The sequence below is a fragment of the Hyperolius riggenbachi genome, chromosome 4 (genome assembly GCF_040937935.1).
Source record: "Hyperolius riggenbachi isolate aHypRig1 chromosome 4, aHypRig1.pri, whole genome shotgun sequence".
NCBI lineage: Eukaryota > Metazoa > Chordata > Amphibia > Anura > Hyperoliidae > Hyperolius > Hyperolius riggenbachi.
This window is the reverse complement of record NC_090649.1, coordinates 234,710,726-234,727,473: the sequence shown is the minus strand read 5'-3', so window position 1 is coordinate 234,727,473 and position 16,748 is coordinate 234,710,726. Positions and strand designations below refer to the sequence as shown.

At 45.1% G+C, this 16,748-nt stretch overlaps 1 protein-coding gene across 2 annotated transcripts in view; it reads left to right on the top strand.

Annotated features, from left to right (window-relative positions):
• Positions 1–16,748, top strand: part of COL9A1 (collagen type IX alpha 1 chain) — a 220,785-nt gene that overhangs the window by 93,158 nt on the left and 110,879 nt on the right. For both annotated transcript variants that reach the window (XM_068281455.1, XM_068281456.1), the window contains exons 11-12: positions 7,051–7,104; positions 16,219–16,254. In XM_068281455.1, the coding sequence (XP_068137556.1) occupies positions 7,051–7,104; positions 16,219–16,254 (90 nt within the window). The remainder of the gene's footprint in view (positions 1–7,050; positions 7,105–16,218; positions 16,255–16,748) is intronic.

Sequence of the window (16,748 nt, the reverse complement as noted above, 5' to 3'; positions counted from 1 at the left end):
GGCGATTCTGCCTCAATGTTAAGTATAGGAAAGTGGAAAACTGCTCTGAAAAGCGCTAGATCAGAGCGGTTTTCCAAGCTTTTTTACGCATTACTGGTTCAATGCGTACATTTTTACGCATTGAAGCAGTAATGCGTAAAAATGTATGTGTTAATGTTCCTGCACTAGCGGGAATGCGTAAAAATGTACGCAATGCGTCCCGCCGACCTCCGAGGTCGGCAAGCTGCCAGCGGGGGACTGGAGCAGCAGTGAGTGGCTGCGAGGGCACAGGATGGCTGCATGGGGCTGGTAGAAGCCCCAGGTAAGTGAAACTCATTTTTCTATTTTGCTTGGACCTTCCCTTTAAAGAGAGTCTGAAGCGAGAATAGATCTCGCTTCAGACCTCATATATAGCAGGGGCATGTGTGCCCCTGCTAAAATGCCACTATCCCGCGGCTTAATGGGGGTCCCTGATCCTCCAAATCCCCTCCATAATGCGGGGGAGCGCTTCCTGGTTGGGGCAGGGCTAACCGCCGCAGTCCTGCCCCACGCGCATCTGTCAGCGCGTATCTCCGCCTCTCCCCCGCCCCTCTCAGTCTTCCTTCACTGAGAGGGGCGGGGGAGAGGCGGCGATGCGCGTCTGATAGACGCGCTGAGAGGCAGGGCTGCAGCCGTTAGCCCTGCCTCTAGGAAGCATATTCTACGACCAACCTTTGCGACCAACTTTTGCGGGGGGTGGGTTGGGGGGTCAGGGACCCTCGTTTAGCCGCGGGATAGCGGCGTTTTAGCAGGGGCACACGTGCCGCTGCTATATATGAGAGCTGAAGCGAGATTTAGTCTCGCTTCAGTGTCTCTTTAAGTGTGAACTAGCCCATTGATTAACACGAGTTTTCAGTTTAAATCAGTTTTTCTGCGCACAAAAACAGTCAAGTGTGTCCCCAGCCTTACTTGGGCCCCATACGCCTGTACCCCTGTGGTGCCCTGACAGAAGCCCTCATGAAGCCATAGTATTGATTTATTTATTTATTGTTAGCATTAGGTCTGTTGTATTCTCTATTTAAAATGCTACATTATCAGTTAATTTGACCCACTGATTTCACAGAAAGCAATTTTGTGCAAGCTAACAAACTTATGAAAGTGTCTTGGAATATCTTCAGTTTCTGTATTCATCTGTTTCATAAAGATATATACCATTAAACTGTACCTGAAGGGAAAAAAGTGCCCCTGGGTTGTATTTACCTCGAAATGGGAAAGCCTCTGGATCTTAATTAGGCTCCCCCATTCTGCTTAGCCAGCTCGTTTCAGCCCTGGCTCCCCCGCAGTAACACTGACAATGATATTTACTTTCGGCGGTGCGCGCAGGTGCACTAGCAACTTCCCACTTAGGCTCCGCCGAAAATAGCCAAGCCCAGTCTGGTCTGCTCTACTGCTCAGCTACAAACCATCTGCACCTGCTCAGTACAGCAAACCCAATTGGGCTTAGCTATTTCCATTGGAGCCCATTGCAAAGCCGCTTCTGCACCTGCCCTTACCTCTGACAAGCGGTGATCAGGGACTTTTGTGGGTAGCCAAAGCTGATGCCTGCTGGTGAGGAGGAAGCGGGAAACCTCTTTAGGATCCAGAAGTTTCCCCCTCCTTAGGTAGGTACCACTTTTTCCCTTCGGGTACACTTTAAAGGACAACCGAGGTGACATTTGACATGATGAGATAGACATGTGTATGTACAGTGCCAACCACACAAATAACTAGGCTGCGGTCCTTTTTTTCGCTCTCTGCCTGAAAAAGTTAAACATCAGTTATGCAAGTGACAGTTTCTGTCCGGGTCAGAGTGAGTCCTTACTCACTGATAAGTAATTACAGCCATAAAACACTTTCCTGACAGTAAATGGCTTCCTGGAGCAGGAAAGAGATAAAAAGAGTCAATAATTCATAGATTTGAGCTCTGGCATATTTCAATGAAGGAATCATTGAGCAGAGACAATGAAGCAGTAAAAACTTAAAACCTAGATTTAAATATAAAATAAAACTGTGGGATATCTTAAAAAGTCAATTTCATGAGAAGGAGGATAGATACAATTGTTTTTCTCATCATTTTATTTTCACCTCGAATGTCCTTTAAAGAGACTCTGTAACAAATTTTTCAGCCTTAGTTCTTCTATCCTATAAGTTCCTATGCCTGTTCTAATCTGCTCTGGCTTACTGCAGTCTTTCCTAACTGCACTGTCTCTGTAATAAATCAATGTATCTTTCCTCTGTCCTGTTTGTCGGGCTAAGGATTGATTGTGTGGAATGTGCAGGGCTGCTTGTGATTGGTAGAAGCGATACACACCCTCTGCAGGCCCCCTGCACACTGTGAATGACTCACACACTATGCTTAGCTGAGCCTATTAGAAGCTGGTTAGTTTGTTTGTAAACACTGCCTAAAACTGTTAATTATAAGCCAGGATTGCAGCAGAGAGTGGCAGAAACAGCACAGAGGGGCACAGGAGAAAATAATGAATAGAATGGTATGCTTTTTATTGTAAGAATATTAGAGTACAGATTCTCTTTAAGGTTTGGGTTTCAGACACTACAGATGCCAGAACACTCAGCAGGACTGTCAGGTAACCGGTTTTGTTTAAAAGGAAATAAATATGGCATCCTCCCTACGGTATCTCTCTCACTTCAGGTGTCCTTTAAAAGGAGAGAAATATGCATACAAGAACCAGTCAGTACACTTCTGCTGTTTACACTTCATCAGTAGATGTACAACCTATGTGCTCTATAGAAAATGCCATCAATATGAATAATGCAAGTTTTCATTGTGTGCAGGATTTATGTACAGGTCAGATATCTTATATTCACCCACCTAGAGCATTTTCCCAAATGAGATGTATAGCATTTTTTTTTAAATCAAACTACGCATTGCTGTGGTTTAAAAGGTAATGCAATGTTTTTGTTTTCCACTAGATGGCACTATAGTAATTTGTTTATATTTTGCCATCTTGCTCCTTACTGAGTTTTGCTACTATTTAGTACAGTGTGCATGGTCCACAGAGGCTGTTGTGGTTACTCATCCAGAATATACATATTTCAGTATTTAGGCACACAAGCTATTTATTGTTGTAGAGGAGTCATCATAGTGTTTTTTGTTTTACTTACATGAGTTTAAAAATAAGGATACATTTGCTGTAGCTGTATTTTAGGAGTTCTGCTACAATAGTAACATATTATTTGAAAATGTTACATTTTGCAAATGCCTCTGTTAACTGTTCCATTGCTGCATACAAAGAAGCACAATGCATTAGCTCATATGGAAGTCAGAATGTATCTGCCCTATGCCATTGATTGCTACACAGGTAACTGTATTTTGCACATCATGGCTACACTGAAGCCTGACTTGGCAACACAAAACGTTAGTGAAACGAGCTGGGCAGGAGTGATAGTCAGTCCATGGCTAGCAATGCACTGCATCAAACAGAGCAACATTGCGCTTCTATCAAAGTTTCAATAAATGTCACTCGCCATGTGACATAAGTGTTAGGCAAGCACCAGTCACTGATTCACAAACTGCAGCTGTTCAGCAAGTGGCATGTCTCTGGGTATTTAGTGTAGCAGTAGGAAAGTTAGTGTTAGGCATAGCAGTAGGAAGGTTAGTGTTAGGTGTAGTGGGAGGAACGTAAGCATTAGGTGTAGTGAATGGGAGGGATAGTGTTAGGGCCAGTGCACACCAAAAAGCCCTAGCATAAACGCAAACGCACATCCTTTTTTTAAGTTTTTTTTGTAGGCGATTCTAGGCATGTGCCTAGCGATTTTCTATTCATGCCTAGCAATTTATGGAGCATTTTGGTGTAGTGTTTTTTATTTTTTGTTACAGTAGAGCTGTAACTAAATAGCTTCTGTAACAAAAACTCTTGGAAAATCGCTCTGTTCTAGCGCTTTTCACAGCGATTTTCCACTTTCCTATACTTAACATTGAGGCAGAAATGCTTCAGAAATCAGCAGAAATGCTGCAGGACCGCGTTTGCTTGGGAGAAAATCACATCGCTCTGGTATGATCCATCCCATTAAAATACATTAGCCAAGCGCTTTTCAAAGTGCTGGCATTTTTAAAAGCCCTCAGAAGCGCACTTGGTGTGCACCAGCCCTTATAGGATAGCATAGAATTTGAGTTTGCCAAGAGCTATATGCTGTAGATAGTATAATATGGGTTATACAACATTACCACTATTAGTACAAACGGATTAGTCCACACCATTTGCATACATGACTATACGCAAAAGGTGCGTTGGTGTCACGTGGTACAGGCACCCCCAGCAGTCATGGAGGAAGACAGGGGACTCAGGAGGAGGTGTACCAGCAGACAGGTGAACCCGCAGCACTCACCATGTGCACGGGTGTACATATCTTACATGGGAGTAAACCAGCCAAATGTCTTTTTGTCGTCAAAAAATCAAACGCCGGTACCGCTGTGCACCCAACCGAGTCTTTTCAAACAAGATTTTTGTGCTCAATGAATCAGTGATTTCATTAGGGTAGGCCAGATATCTATCAAAATGACAATCAGATGGCCACATCACAGCACTGATTTTTGCTGGATTTGATCACTATGATCAAATCAGCTGGATATTGATGCTGTAAATCGAGTAATATTTAGGCCACATAAGGGAAGGCTGCAAATAACTTCCAAAGAGACTTCTTAAGAACATTCAGTTTAAAAGAAATGAGGATAACTACCATTTAGACAATGTTCCCCCCATGTGCGTTGTACAAAGCCCACGGTACAAAGCGGGTGTAACACAACGCACACTCCTTTTACACATGGTGCAGTGCATCACATCATGGTACTCTCCCCCAATGCTCCCCTGCCACAGACAGACTACAGCTTCCACAGTGCATTGCGATGGAAGTGCTTTGATCAACACAGATGATCTGCTGACAGTACGTTGCTGAGTGGTACAAGCAGTACCGCTTAGCACGCGATTGCATTGGAGTAAATGGCACAGCAACAATCTTTATGGATAGTTGCAGTAGCGATGCGACGTGCATTTATGCACTTCCTGTCTGGAATTGCGCACGTGACTGAGGAGACAGACGCAAGTGTCTGACATCACTTGCATACGCATTCGGGGGCATGCAGATTTCCTTGTCACAGGGACAAACCTGCATGCTCTTCTGCTGAAAGCAAATCACACCGCACCATGGGCTTGATTCTCTAAGCCGTAATAACTCATATCATGGCCGCGCTAGCGTTTTCACGCGCAATCGTGAATTTTTGCACGCAAACAATTCACGATTGTGTGCGGAAATTCACAATTGTGCGCAAAAACACGCGCAAAAGCACTAGTGCAGGCGTGATATGAGTTAACACATTTTAGTGAAACAAGCCGCATGTGTGGAAATAGCCTAAAACTCAAATGATATTTCCATAGCATAAACAATTGCTGTGTGACGTGCATGTTTTTACACATTATCCATTTACACAGTGTAGAAAGTGCATTAGGATAACATGATAAGTTACAAAGCAGAGATTTAAACATGCCTGTAGAATTGTGTGAGCAATGTGTTCTCATGCGATCACACAGTTCAACACAACTTGCATAGTGTGAATGCCTCTCTTTCCCTCTTGTCAACTCTTTATAAAATTGAGCCAGAGGATTTTAGTGATTCAGAACAGTGCAATACTATTACAGTGTTTCTCTGAATATAAGACACTTACATTGTTTTGGAGGGAAAATTATCTGCTAGGGATTATTATTAGATTGTTTTTTGGGAGAAGGGAGCTTACTCTGAGGGGAGCGGTAGACGCTATGTTAGTGTTGTCATAATCAATATGCGCGCATGCTGATGCGTCACCGGCACACATTGATATATAACTTCTTGAATAGGGTGCTGAAGCAGTTACAGGTGAATGGAGGGGGACGCAGCCACAAGGGAGGTGCTGTAAGAGACTACACACCTCCCCATACACAAAAAGCGTCCCATTTAACTAGTGCTTATTTTCGGGGAGGTCTTATTTTAGCGGAAACACGGTATATTGTAATGGTGCTGCAGTCACATCTGCGCATTAGTGGTGTGGTGCGCAAGATTCCGTCAGATTTACACACAATGTACTGTGTGTTTACTGGATGATGTGCATGTTTACAGTTGTGGTGAAGCATACTTTTATGTCATACTCATTATGTTGCATTTCCCGATTGAAAATTTTCCTCTCCGTTGCAATTTTGTTTTTTTAGCATGCTTAACATGGTGTAAAAATAGCCGAAATAATTCCGCTGCAAACATCATCCCCCATTCTAGCATGAATTGCATTGGGGCTTGTAGGTGATATGAATGCTTTCATTTAGTGTCTGTGCCTGTGTCTGTGCCTGTGTGTGTGCCTGTGTGTGTGCCTGTGTGTGTGTGCGTGTGTGTGTGCGTGTGTGTGTGCGTGTGTGTGTGCGTGTGTGTGTGTGTGTGTGTGTGTGTGTGTGTGTGTGTGTGTGTGTGTGTGTGTGTGTGTGTGTGTGTGTGTGTGTGTGTGTGTGTGTGTGTGTGTGTGTATGTGTGTGTGTCTGTGTGTGTTCGCCTTGTGTTCTCACTCCAGAGGTTCTGATTTCCTTCCGCTTAATACACGCTGTGCTGTTAATTACCTGAAGTTGAATGACCACCTTCTCTTCCTGCTGAGTAATGAAAAGTTAGAGGATGGCACAACTCTTCTTACATTTTAGCAAGGTTTCAGCTTCTGCACTTGCTAATGGTGTTGCTTTGTTCATGTGTCTCCACAGCAGGGATGTTATGGCACCCACCACTGTCAGTAGATGGATAATGGAGAAAACTGAGAAAGACGTGCTTAGATATCCTGTCTGTGAATGAGATTTAAGACACTACTAATTAATGAAACTGATGGCAGGGCAGTTCCTGGAGCTGTCTGAGCTTGAACTTGCCCTCCTCTGCACCCTACAGCTCACCTTAGAGGGAAATCATTTATCTTGCTTATGGTTCTAGTGCAAGGAGTGCTGAATTAAAAATACCCTTAACTGTTGCTTATGAATTTTAGAACTTTTTTAGTGCAGTATAATTGTTTGTATTAACTGTGTTTTTCTGTAACAGGGACTGACAGGCCCAGAAGGATCTCCCGGCCCTGTTGGCCCAAGAGGTCAAAAGGTCAGTAGAATTGAAAGCATTGGTTGTCATTCAGTGGTACCGCAGGGGGCATTTCTCAAGGGTTCTGGGAATAATTTTGCTTGTCAAAGTCATTTCATCATAATAGTTTAGAGCTTCAGCAAATAAAAAAAAATAAAGCGGAGGAAGTATTTTAATTAGTCAAATGCTTCACATACACTCATTAGACAGGCATCGGACAAGTACAATGGATCTATGATTTCTCATAGACTCATTCACATAGGTCGATAGTGGAAGTGCCCATTGCGTTACAGTGCAGCTCTGCACTGTTCTGCCATTCATTGGATAAATGTGCTGAATGGCTAGTTTAACAGAGGTATAGAGTAAAACTAATTAAAACACATTTAAAAAGGGAGGTAGTAGTGCACTTACTTCCTGAGAAGACTAAACGGTCGGTTTTATCAATAAAAAACAATGTATTTTTAGCTCCAACTTTGCAACACGTTGCATGAGTCCAAGACTGCTTCCTCAGGCCATAAAAGGAACACTGTGGTTTTGTAGTGACGTGTATGAGCGCCTTAGTCATACACATCACTGCACGTCACTGCTAAACCTCAGGGCTCCTGAGACCCGTGAAACACGTTGCAAAGTTGGAGCTACAAATAAATTGATTTTTATTGATAAAACCGGGTGTTTTCTGGGTCTTCTGGGGAGGTAAGTCCACCACTACCTCACTTTTTTAAACTTTTTTAATCAGTTTTACTTTATGCTGGGGCTTCTGTTAAACTAGCCATTCAGTGAATCTAATTCTCCCCTGGTGGAGGGGTGTTACACTATCTCCTTTCCTATTTACAGAGAGTGACTTTTACCTGAGTGGTGTTGGGTCAAACTCCCCACCTGTTACAGTGGTTGCCTGTGTGGTAAGCCACCTTTGTGAGTACCCTCCTGTAATTACTCACTTTATACCATTTGTTGTAGCTTACTACACTATTGCGGGCTCTCGATTTTCTTTTTGTATTTTGGAAACATTGGATAAATGTAATGCATCCACACCCAGGCAGCCCCAGAGGGAAGTGCCAGAGAAGCATTGGGTGTTGTCAGAGGACACCATATGTTACCCTCAGCAGGAATAATTGGTATCAGTAGGATTGTATAAAGGGGTAAGAGTGGTATACAGATTCCTGAAATACTTATTAAATAAGTAATCCAGTGTTACTTGCCAGGCCTTCTATTATGCGCAGGAGACTTGGGCGCAGAATACAGCCGGTATATGGCTGATCCTGCTGCTGCACAAGTCCCAGCCGTATTAAATACTATTCCCCCTCCAGGCCGCCATGGAAGGTGGGGAATGATATAATTAGGCTTCCAGCAATTATAGTGTTTTATAAGTAACTTCAGCTGCGTCTTCTGACAGCACTGAAGTTACTCACTGCTGCGCCCAAGTCTCCTGCACTGGAATGGAAGTGTTTGTCTATTTTCCCCTCCAATAATCTTGCACCATTCAAGATACATTTTCACAAGGAGGTGATACAATGTCAAGGGATCTGACTAGGTTAATGAGATGAAGTAAGTATACCTTTTAAACGATACCCGAACTGCAGTGGCGGCTCCAGGAAATTTTTTTAGGGGGTGCTATGCAGGTGCTGGACCAATTTCCGGGGGAGCTGACGGCAAAAATGGGTGTGGTTACAACCTGCGGCGCGCGAAGCGCGCCGCGGCGAAAAAATGGGCGTGGTCATGACCGGATGAGGGCGGGGCTAACTGTAATTTAAAGTGAACCCAGGGTGAGAGTGATATGGTGGCTGCCATATTTATTTCCTTTTAAACAATACTAGTTGCCTGGCAGCCCTGCTGATCTATTTGGCTGTAGTAGTGAACTGAATTACACCTGAAACAAGCCATGCAGCTAATCTTGTCAGTTCTGACAATATTGTCAGAAACCCCTGACCTGCTGCATGCTTGTTCAGGGTCTATGGTTGAAAGAATAAGAGGCAGAGGACCAGCACGGCAGCCAGGCAACTGGTATTGCTTAAAGGGAGATAAATATGGCAGCCTCAATATTATTCTCACCTCGGGTTCCCTTTAAGGGCCCGTTCAGATCACAAATGCGGATGGCCATGCGTGCAGAACGCAATGCGTACGAACGCATGGCCATCCGCGATTGTGTGCGTTGCGTGGCTGATCCCATCACTGAAAAGTGAATGGGACAGCCACGCGTTTTAGCAAAATCTGCGTGCAGCATGCGTTCCCGGACCGCACAGGTCCGGAACGCATTCAGTGTGAACATCATACATTGCACTCTATGCAATGTCTGATGTCGTGCGTATCGGCCACCTGCACGCGTTTCCAAAACGCGGCTGGAAACGCGTGCAGTGTGAACGGGCCCTTAAAGTGCAACGCAAAGACAGAGGGCCCAAGTTTTGGTGACCCTTTTCCCAGAAAATTCACATAATTGTGCAGGTTTTCTCAAGAAAATACACGTAATGTGAGCAGATTTTAACAAAAAACACGTCCAATGACCCCAATATGCACAATCGGTGGCAGATATGGCCCCAATATGCACAATCGGTGGCAGATATGGCCCCAATATGCACAATCGGTGGCAGATATGGCCCCAATATGCACAATCGGTGGCAGATATGGCCCCAATATGCACAATCGGTGGCAGATATGGCCCCAATATGCACAATCGGTGGCAGATATGGCCCCAATATGCACAATCGGTGGCAGATATGGCCCCAATATGCACAATCGGTGGCAGATATGGCCCCAATATGCACAATCGGTGGCAGATATGGCCCCAATATGCACAATCGGTGGCAGATATGGCCCCAATATGCACAATCGGTGGCAGATATGGCCCCAATATGCACAATCGTTATCAGATATGGCCCCAATATGCACAATCGTTATCAGATATGGCCCCAATATGCACAATCGTTATCAGATATGGCCCCAATATGCACAATCGTTATCAGATATGGCCCCAATATGCACAATCGTTATCAGATATGGCCCCAATATGCACAATAGGTAGCAGATATGACCCCAATATGCACAATCGGTAGCAGATATGACCCCAATATGCACAATCGGTAGCAGATATGACCCCAATATGCACAATCGGTAGCAGATATGACCCCAATATGCACAATCGGTAGCAGATATGACCCCAATATGCACAATCGGTAGCAGATATGACTCCAATATGCACAATCCGTAGCAGATATGACCCCAATATGCACAATCGGTAGCAGAAATTACCCCAATATGCACAATCGGTAGCAGAAATGACCCCAATATGCACAATCCGTAGCAGAAATGACCCCAATATGCACAATCCGTAGCAGAAATGACCCCAATATGCACAATCCGTAGCAGATATGACCCCAATATGCACAATCCGTAGCAGATATGACCCCAATATGCACAATCCGTAGCAGATATGACCCCAATATGCACAATCCGTAGCAGAAATGACCCCAATATGCACAATCCGTAGCAGAAATGACCCCAATATGCACAATCGGTGGCAGATATGGTCCCAATATGCACAATCCGTAGCAGATATGACCCCAATATGCACAATCCGTAGCAGATATGACCCCAATATGCACAATCCGTAGCAGATATGACCCCAATATGCACAATCCGTAGCAGATATGACCAGTGGCGGCTCCAGGAAATTTTTTTAGGGGGTGCTATGCAGGTGCTGGACCAATTTCCGGGGGAGCTGACGACCTGCGGCGCGCGAAGCGCGCCGCGCCAAAAATGGGTGTGGCCACAACCTGCGGCGCGCGAAGCGCGCCGCGGCGAAAAAATGGGCGTGGTCATGACCGGATGAGGGCGGGGCTAACTGTAATTTAAAGTGAACCCAGGGTGAGAGTGATATGGTGGCTGCCATATTTATTTCCTTTTAAACAATACTAGTTGCCTGGCAGCCCTGCTGATCTATTTGGCTGTAGTAGTGAACTGAATTACACCAGAAACAAGCCATGCAGCTAATCTTGTCAGTTCTGACAATATTGTCAGAAACCCCTGACCTGCTGCATGCTTGTTCAGGGTCTATGGTTGAAAGAATAAGAGGCAGAGGACCAGCACGGCAGCCAGGCAACTGGTATTGCTTAAAGGGAGATAAATATGGCAGCCTCAATATTATTCTCACCTCGGGTTCCCTTTAAAAGTGCAACGCAAAGACAGAGGGCCCAAGTTTTGGTGACCCTTTTCCCTGAAAATTCACATAATTGTGCAGGTTTTCTCAAGAAAATACACGTAATGTGAGCAGATTTTAACAAAAAACACGTCCAATGACCCCAATATGCACAATCGTTATCAGATATGGCCCCAATATGCACAATCGTTATCAGATATGGCCCCAATATGCACAATCGTTATCAGATATGGCCCCAATATGCACAATCGTTATCAGATATAGCCCCAATATGCACAATCGGTAGCAGATATGACCCCAATATGCACAATCGTTAGCAGATATGACCCCAATATGCACAATCGTTATCAGATATGGCCCCAATATGCACAATCGTTATCAGATATGGCCCCAATATGCACAATCGGTAGCAGATATGGTCCCAATATGCACAATCGGTAGCAGATATGGTCCCAATATGCACAATCGGTAGCAGATATGGTCCCAATATGCACAATCGGTGGCAGATATGGTCCCAATATGCACAATCGGTGGCAGATATGGTCCCAATATGCACAATCGGTGGCAGATATGGTCCCAATATGCACAATCGGTGGCAGATATGGTCCCAATATGCACAATCGGTGGCAGATATGGTCCCAATATGCACAATCGGTGGCAGATATGGTCCCAATATGCACAATCGGTGGCAGATATGGTCCCAATATGCACAATCGGTGGCAGATATGGTCCCAATATGCACAATCGGTGGCAGATATGGTCCCAATATGCACAATCGGTGGCAGATATGGTCCCAATATGCACAATCGGTGGCAGATATGGTCCCAATATGCACAATCGGTAGCAGATATGGCCCCAATATGCACAATCGGTAGCAGATATGACCCCAATATGCACAATCGGTAGCAGATATGACCCCAATATGCACAATCGGTAGCAGATATGACCCCAATATGCACAATCGGTAGCAGATATGACCCCAATATGCACAATCGGTAGCAGATATGACCCCAATATGCACAATCGGTAGCAGATATGACCCCAATATGCACAATCGGTAGCAGATATGACCCCAATATGCACAATCGGTAGCAGATATGACCCCAATATGCACAATCGGTAGCAGAAATGACCCCAATATGCACAATCGGTAGCAGAAATGACCCCAATATGCACAATCGGTAGCAGAAATGACCCCAATATGCACAATCGGTAGCAGAAATGACCCCAACATGCACAATCGGTAGCAGATATCGCCCCAATATGCACAATCCGTAGCAGATATGACCCCAATATGCACAATCCGTAGCAGATATGACCCCAATATGCACAATCCGTGGCAGATATGACCCCAATATGCACAATCCGTGGCAGATATGACCCCAATATGCACAATCCGTGGCAGATATGACCCCAATATGCACAATCCGTGGCAGATATGACCCCAATATGCACAATCCGTAGCAGATATGACCCCAATATGCACAATCCGCATCACCTGAAAAAGAAAAGAAAAACCCATTTACTCACCTACAGCCAGAAGACCTTCTTTCCCGACCTCCCGTCCCGAGTCCCGACCTCATTGTGGCGCGCAGCGCCCGCGCGCCCACGATCCTCTTCCTTCCCGACGTCACGACGAGACTTCCTGCCTGCATGCAGAGAGCAGGGCTACGGGAAAATGGCCGCCCGAAGTCTGCAGAACAGGGCTCCGGGCGGCCATCTTACCGTAGCCCTGCCTGCTGCTCCGTGCTGCCGGTGTGTGAACTGACTTGGCGTCTTTTAGACGCCTGAAGTCAGTTCACTCCAGGGGGTGCTTTGGGGGTGCTTGGACAATTCTAGGGGGTGCTCGAGCACCCCCAAGCACCCCCCTGGCGCCGCCACTGGATATGACCCCAATATGCACAATCAGCATCACCTGAAAAAGAAAAGAAAAACCCATTTACTCACCTACAGCCAGAAGACCTTCTTTCCCGACCTCCTGTCCCGAGTCCCGACCTCATTGTGGCGCGCAGCGCCCGCGCGCCCACGATCCTCTTCCTTCCCGACGTCACGACGAGACTTCCTGCCTGCATGCAGAGAGCAGGGCTACGGGAAAATGGCCGCCCGAAGTCTGCAGAACAAGGCTCCGGGCGGCCATCTTACCGTAGCCCTGCCTGCTGCTCCGTGCTGCCGCTGTGTGAACTGACTTGGCGTCTTTTAGACGCCTGAAGTCAGTTCACTCCAGGGGGTGCTTTGGGGGTGCTTGGACAATTCTAGGGGGTGCTCGAGCACCCCCAAGCACCCCCCTGGCGCCGCCCCTGCCGAACTGATATGTGACATGATGAGATAGACATGGGTATGTACAGTGCCTATCACACAAATAACTATGCTGTGTTACTTTTTTTCTGTCTCTGCCTGAAAGAGTTAAATATCAGGTATGCAAGTGGCTGACTCAGTCCTGACTCAGACAGGAAGTGACTACAGTGTGACCCTCATTGATAAGAAATTCCAACTATAAAACACTTTACTAGCAGAAATGGCTTCTGAGAGCAAAAAAAGAGGTAAAAAAGGGGAATTTCTTATCAGTGAGGGTCACACTGTAGTCACTTCCTGTCTGAGTCAGGACTGAGTCAGACACTTGTATACCTGATATTAACTCTTTCAGGCAGAGAAAGAAAAAAAAGGAACACAGCATAGTTATTTGTGTGCTAGGCACAGTACATACACATGTCTATCTCATCATGTCACATGTCAGTTTGGGTATCCTTTAAATGGACAAGGTAGAAGTCAGGGTAAATATGTCTAAAAATGGAAAATGTACATGAAAGCAGTTACTAGTTAGTTAAGTTGGTAGGTGGCCCAGACTGAGATTATAGAGGTCCCCTGTACATAAAACATCTTCTCCTTTTTTCATTAATGCTGCTTCTCTTATATGTAAACAAAACTCTGAGGATCTTTTTACACTATGACCACACAGAAATTCACACACAGAGACACAGAAACACACACAGACCCAGCCACACATGCACAGCCACAACCTGTCTCTCTCCTTCCAATGCTGTACTACATAGGCTAGCTGTACTCACCCTGGCAGCAGGAGGGGTGGAGCTACATCCTGCCTGTGTGGCTCCTCTCCTTCCTGCATGTGAGAATAACTACAGTGGTGATAACTTAAAGGGAAGGTCCAAGCAAAAAAAAAAAAAATGAGTTTCGCTTACCTGGGGCTTCTACCAGCCCCATGTAGCCATCCTGTGCCCTCGTAGTCACTCACTGCTGCTCCAGTCCACCGCTGGCAGCTTTCTGACCTCGGAGGTCAGGGCCACATTGCATACATTTTTACGCATTCCAGCTAGTGCAGGAACAAAAATTTACGCGTTGCACCACTAACGCGTAAAAATGTACGTGTTAATGTTCCTGCACTAGCGGGAATGTGTAAAAATGTACGCAATTCGGCCCTGACCTCCGAGGTCAGAAAGCTGCCAGCGGGGGACTGGAGCAGCAGTGAGTGACTACGAGGGCACAGGATGGCTGCATGGGGCTGGTAGAAGACCCAGGTAAGTGAAACTCATTTTTTTTTTTTGCTTGAACCTTCCCTTTAAGAACAGGAATGATAAGACAACACTCTCACTGTGAAATCTTGTCACTACACCTTAGTAAGGCAAGCTTCTTTAGTGAATTAACACTTAAAATACTGATTGGTGTGTGGTAATTTCACCTGCTTATTATCACTAGTATGATATATCAGTTGCTCTCAGTTATATGTAAAGTAAGTAAAAATGATTTTCAAAGTAAGTACATGTTTTACGTATAGTTCACACTATACACATTTTAACCCTCCTGGCGGTTTGCTAAAAATCCACCAGGGGGCAGCAAATCCTTTAAAAAAAAATATATATATATATTTTTCATGTAGCGAGACAAGGTCAGCGGCATCCCCCGGGATCTCCTGGAGGGCTTCCCCCGTCACCATGGCGACGGGCGGGATGACGTCACCGACATCATCAACGTCGTGATGTCAAAGGGGACTCCGATCCACCCCACAGCGCTGCCTGGCACTGATTGGCCAGGCAGCGCACGGGGTCTGGGGGGGGGGGGGGGGCGGCCGCGGCGCGACGAATAGTGGCGGATCGCATTGCACACACAGTGTAGCAAAAAAAAATTATGCAAATCGGCCCAGCGGGGCCTGAGCGGTGCCTTCCTGCGGCATAGCCCGAGCTCAGCTCGGGCTTACCCGCCAGGAAGGTTAAGTGAAGCCTTTTTCACAATGCACTGCTATGGAAAGTTAAAATGCAGTAGGTTTTCAGCTTATAGTGTAAAATAGGCTTGACTAGAAGCTCTACACACAACTGTTGCTGTTATTAATGTGTAATCTTTTTTACATGTAATTGACTGTAACAAAGTTTTCACATAACTAAAAAACCAGTCAGTTTTCCTATATGATTCTTATCTCACTGTGATTCTTTTTCTCATACTGCTTATTTAATACTATGAAACTATAATAAAAACGTAATTTCTTTTCTGAACTGTACTGTGCTAAATATACACGCCCGTGTACAAACACACACACTCAGACACGCATAGTAACACACATACACACACAGAAACAGAAGTACACACATACACATATGTACACACAGAGTCATACACACACACAGTCACACAAATACATACACATGCAGTCATACAAACCACACGCACACTCACACACACATACAGACACACACACCCATACAATCACACAAACACTCACACACACACACACACACACACACACACACACACACACACACACACACACACACACACACACACACACACACACACACACACACACACACACACACACACACACACTCACACACAAGTCTGTCTGGCAGCTATTTACACTCAGAGGTCCCATCTCTGAACAAAGCCAGACCAACTAATGGCTGCGTCTCTCTCTCTCTTTGCCATATTTTGTTGTTTCTGTTATGTGCATCCTAAAATAATACAATCTCTATTTCTAGGGAGAGCCAGGACTACCTGGTGCTCGTGGGCTCTCAGTAAGTATATGATTTCTGACAAGCATTGTGATATGTGTAGCTGTTACATGCACTGTAGCTATTGACAGGTAATTTTATGGTTTCTATGAGTCCTTCTACACCTTCTGCAAAGTGGGTCATTTTATCTTACCAGTATCTTTATATCTTTGTGTGTTACATTTACTAGAAAATGATGTGTGTTTTATTTGGCATAGTTTGATGTGGCCCAGATGCATTAGGAACAATGGAAGTAACATTTTATTTCTTATAAAATATGTATTTTTTATAGGAAAAGAAATGTTGCTCTATAATTGAAAGGAAGAGACAAAAGATGGGAGGACGAAAGAATGTAACTGGGAATTATAAGAGAAAGAAAGAGGAATGGAAGGAAATATGAAGCAGGTGGCCGAATTGGGAACGAAGAAAGGGGAGGCAGGGAATTAAGGAAGCAGGGAAAGGAATTAAAGTGGATCTGAGATTAACTTTTATTCATTGCATAATTGTGTTCCTTACAT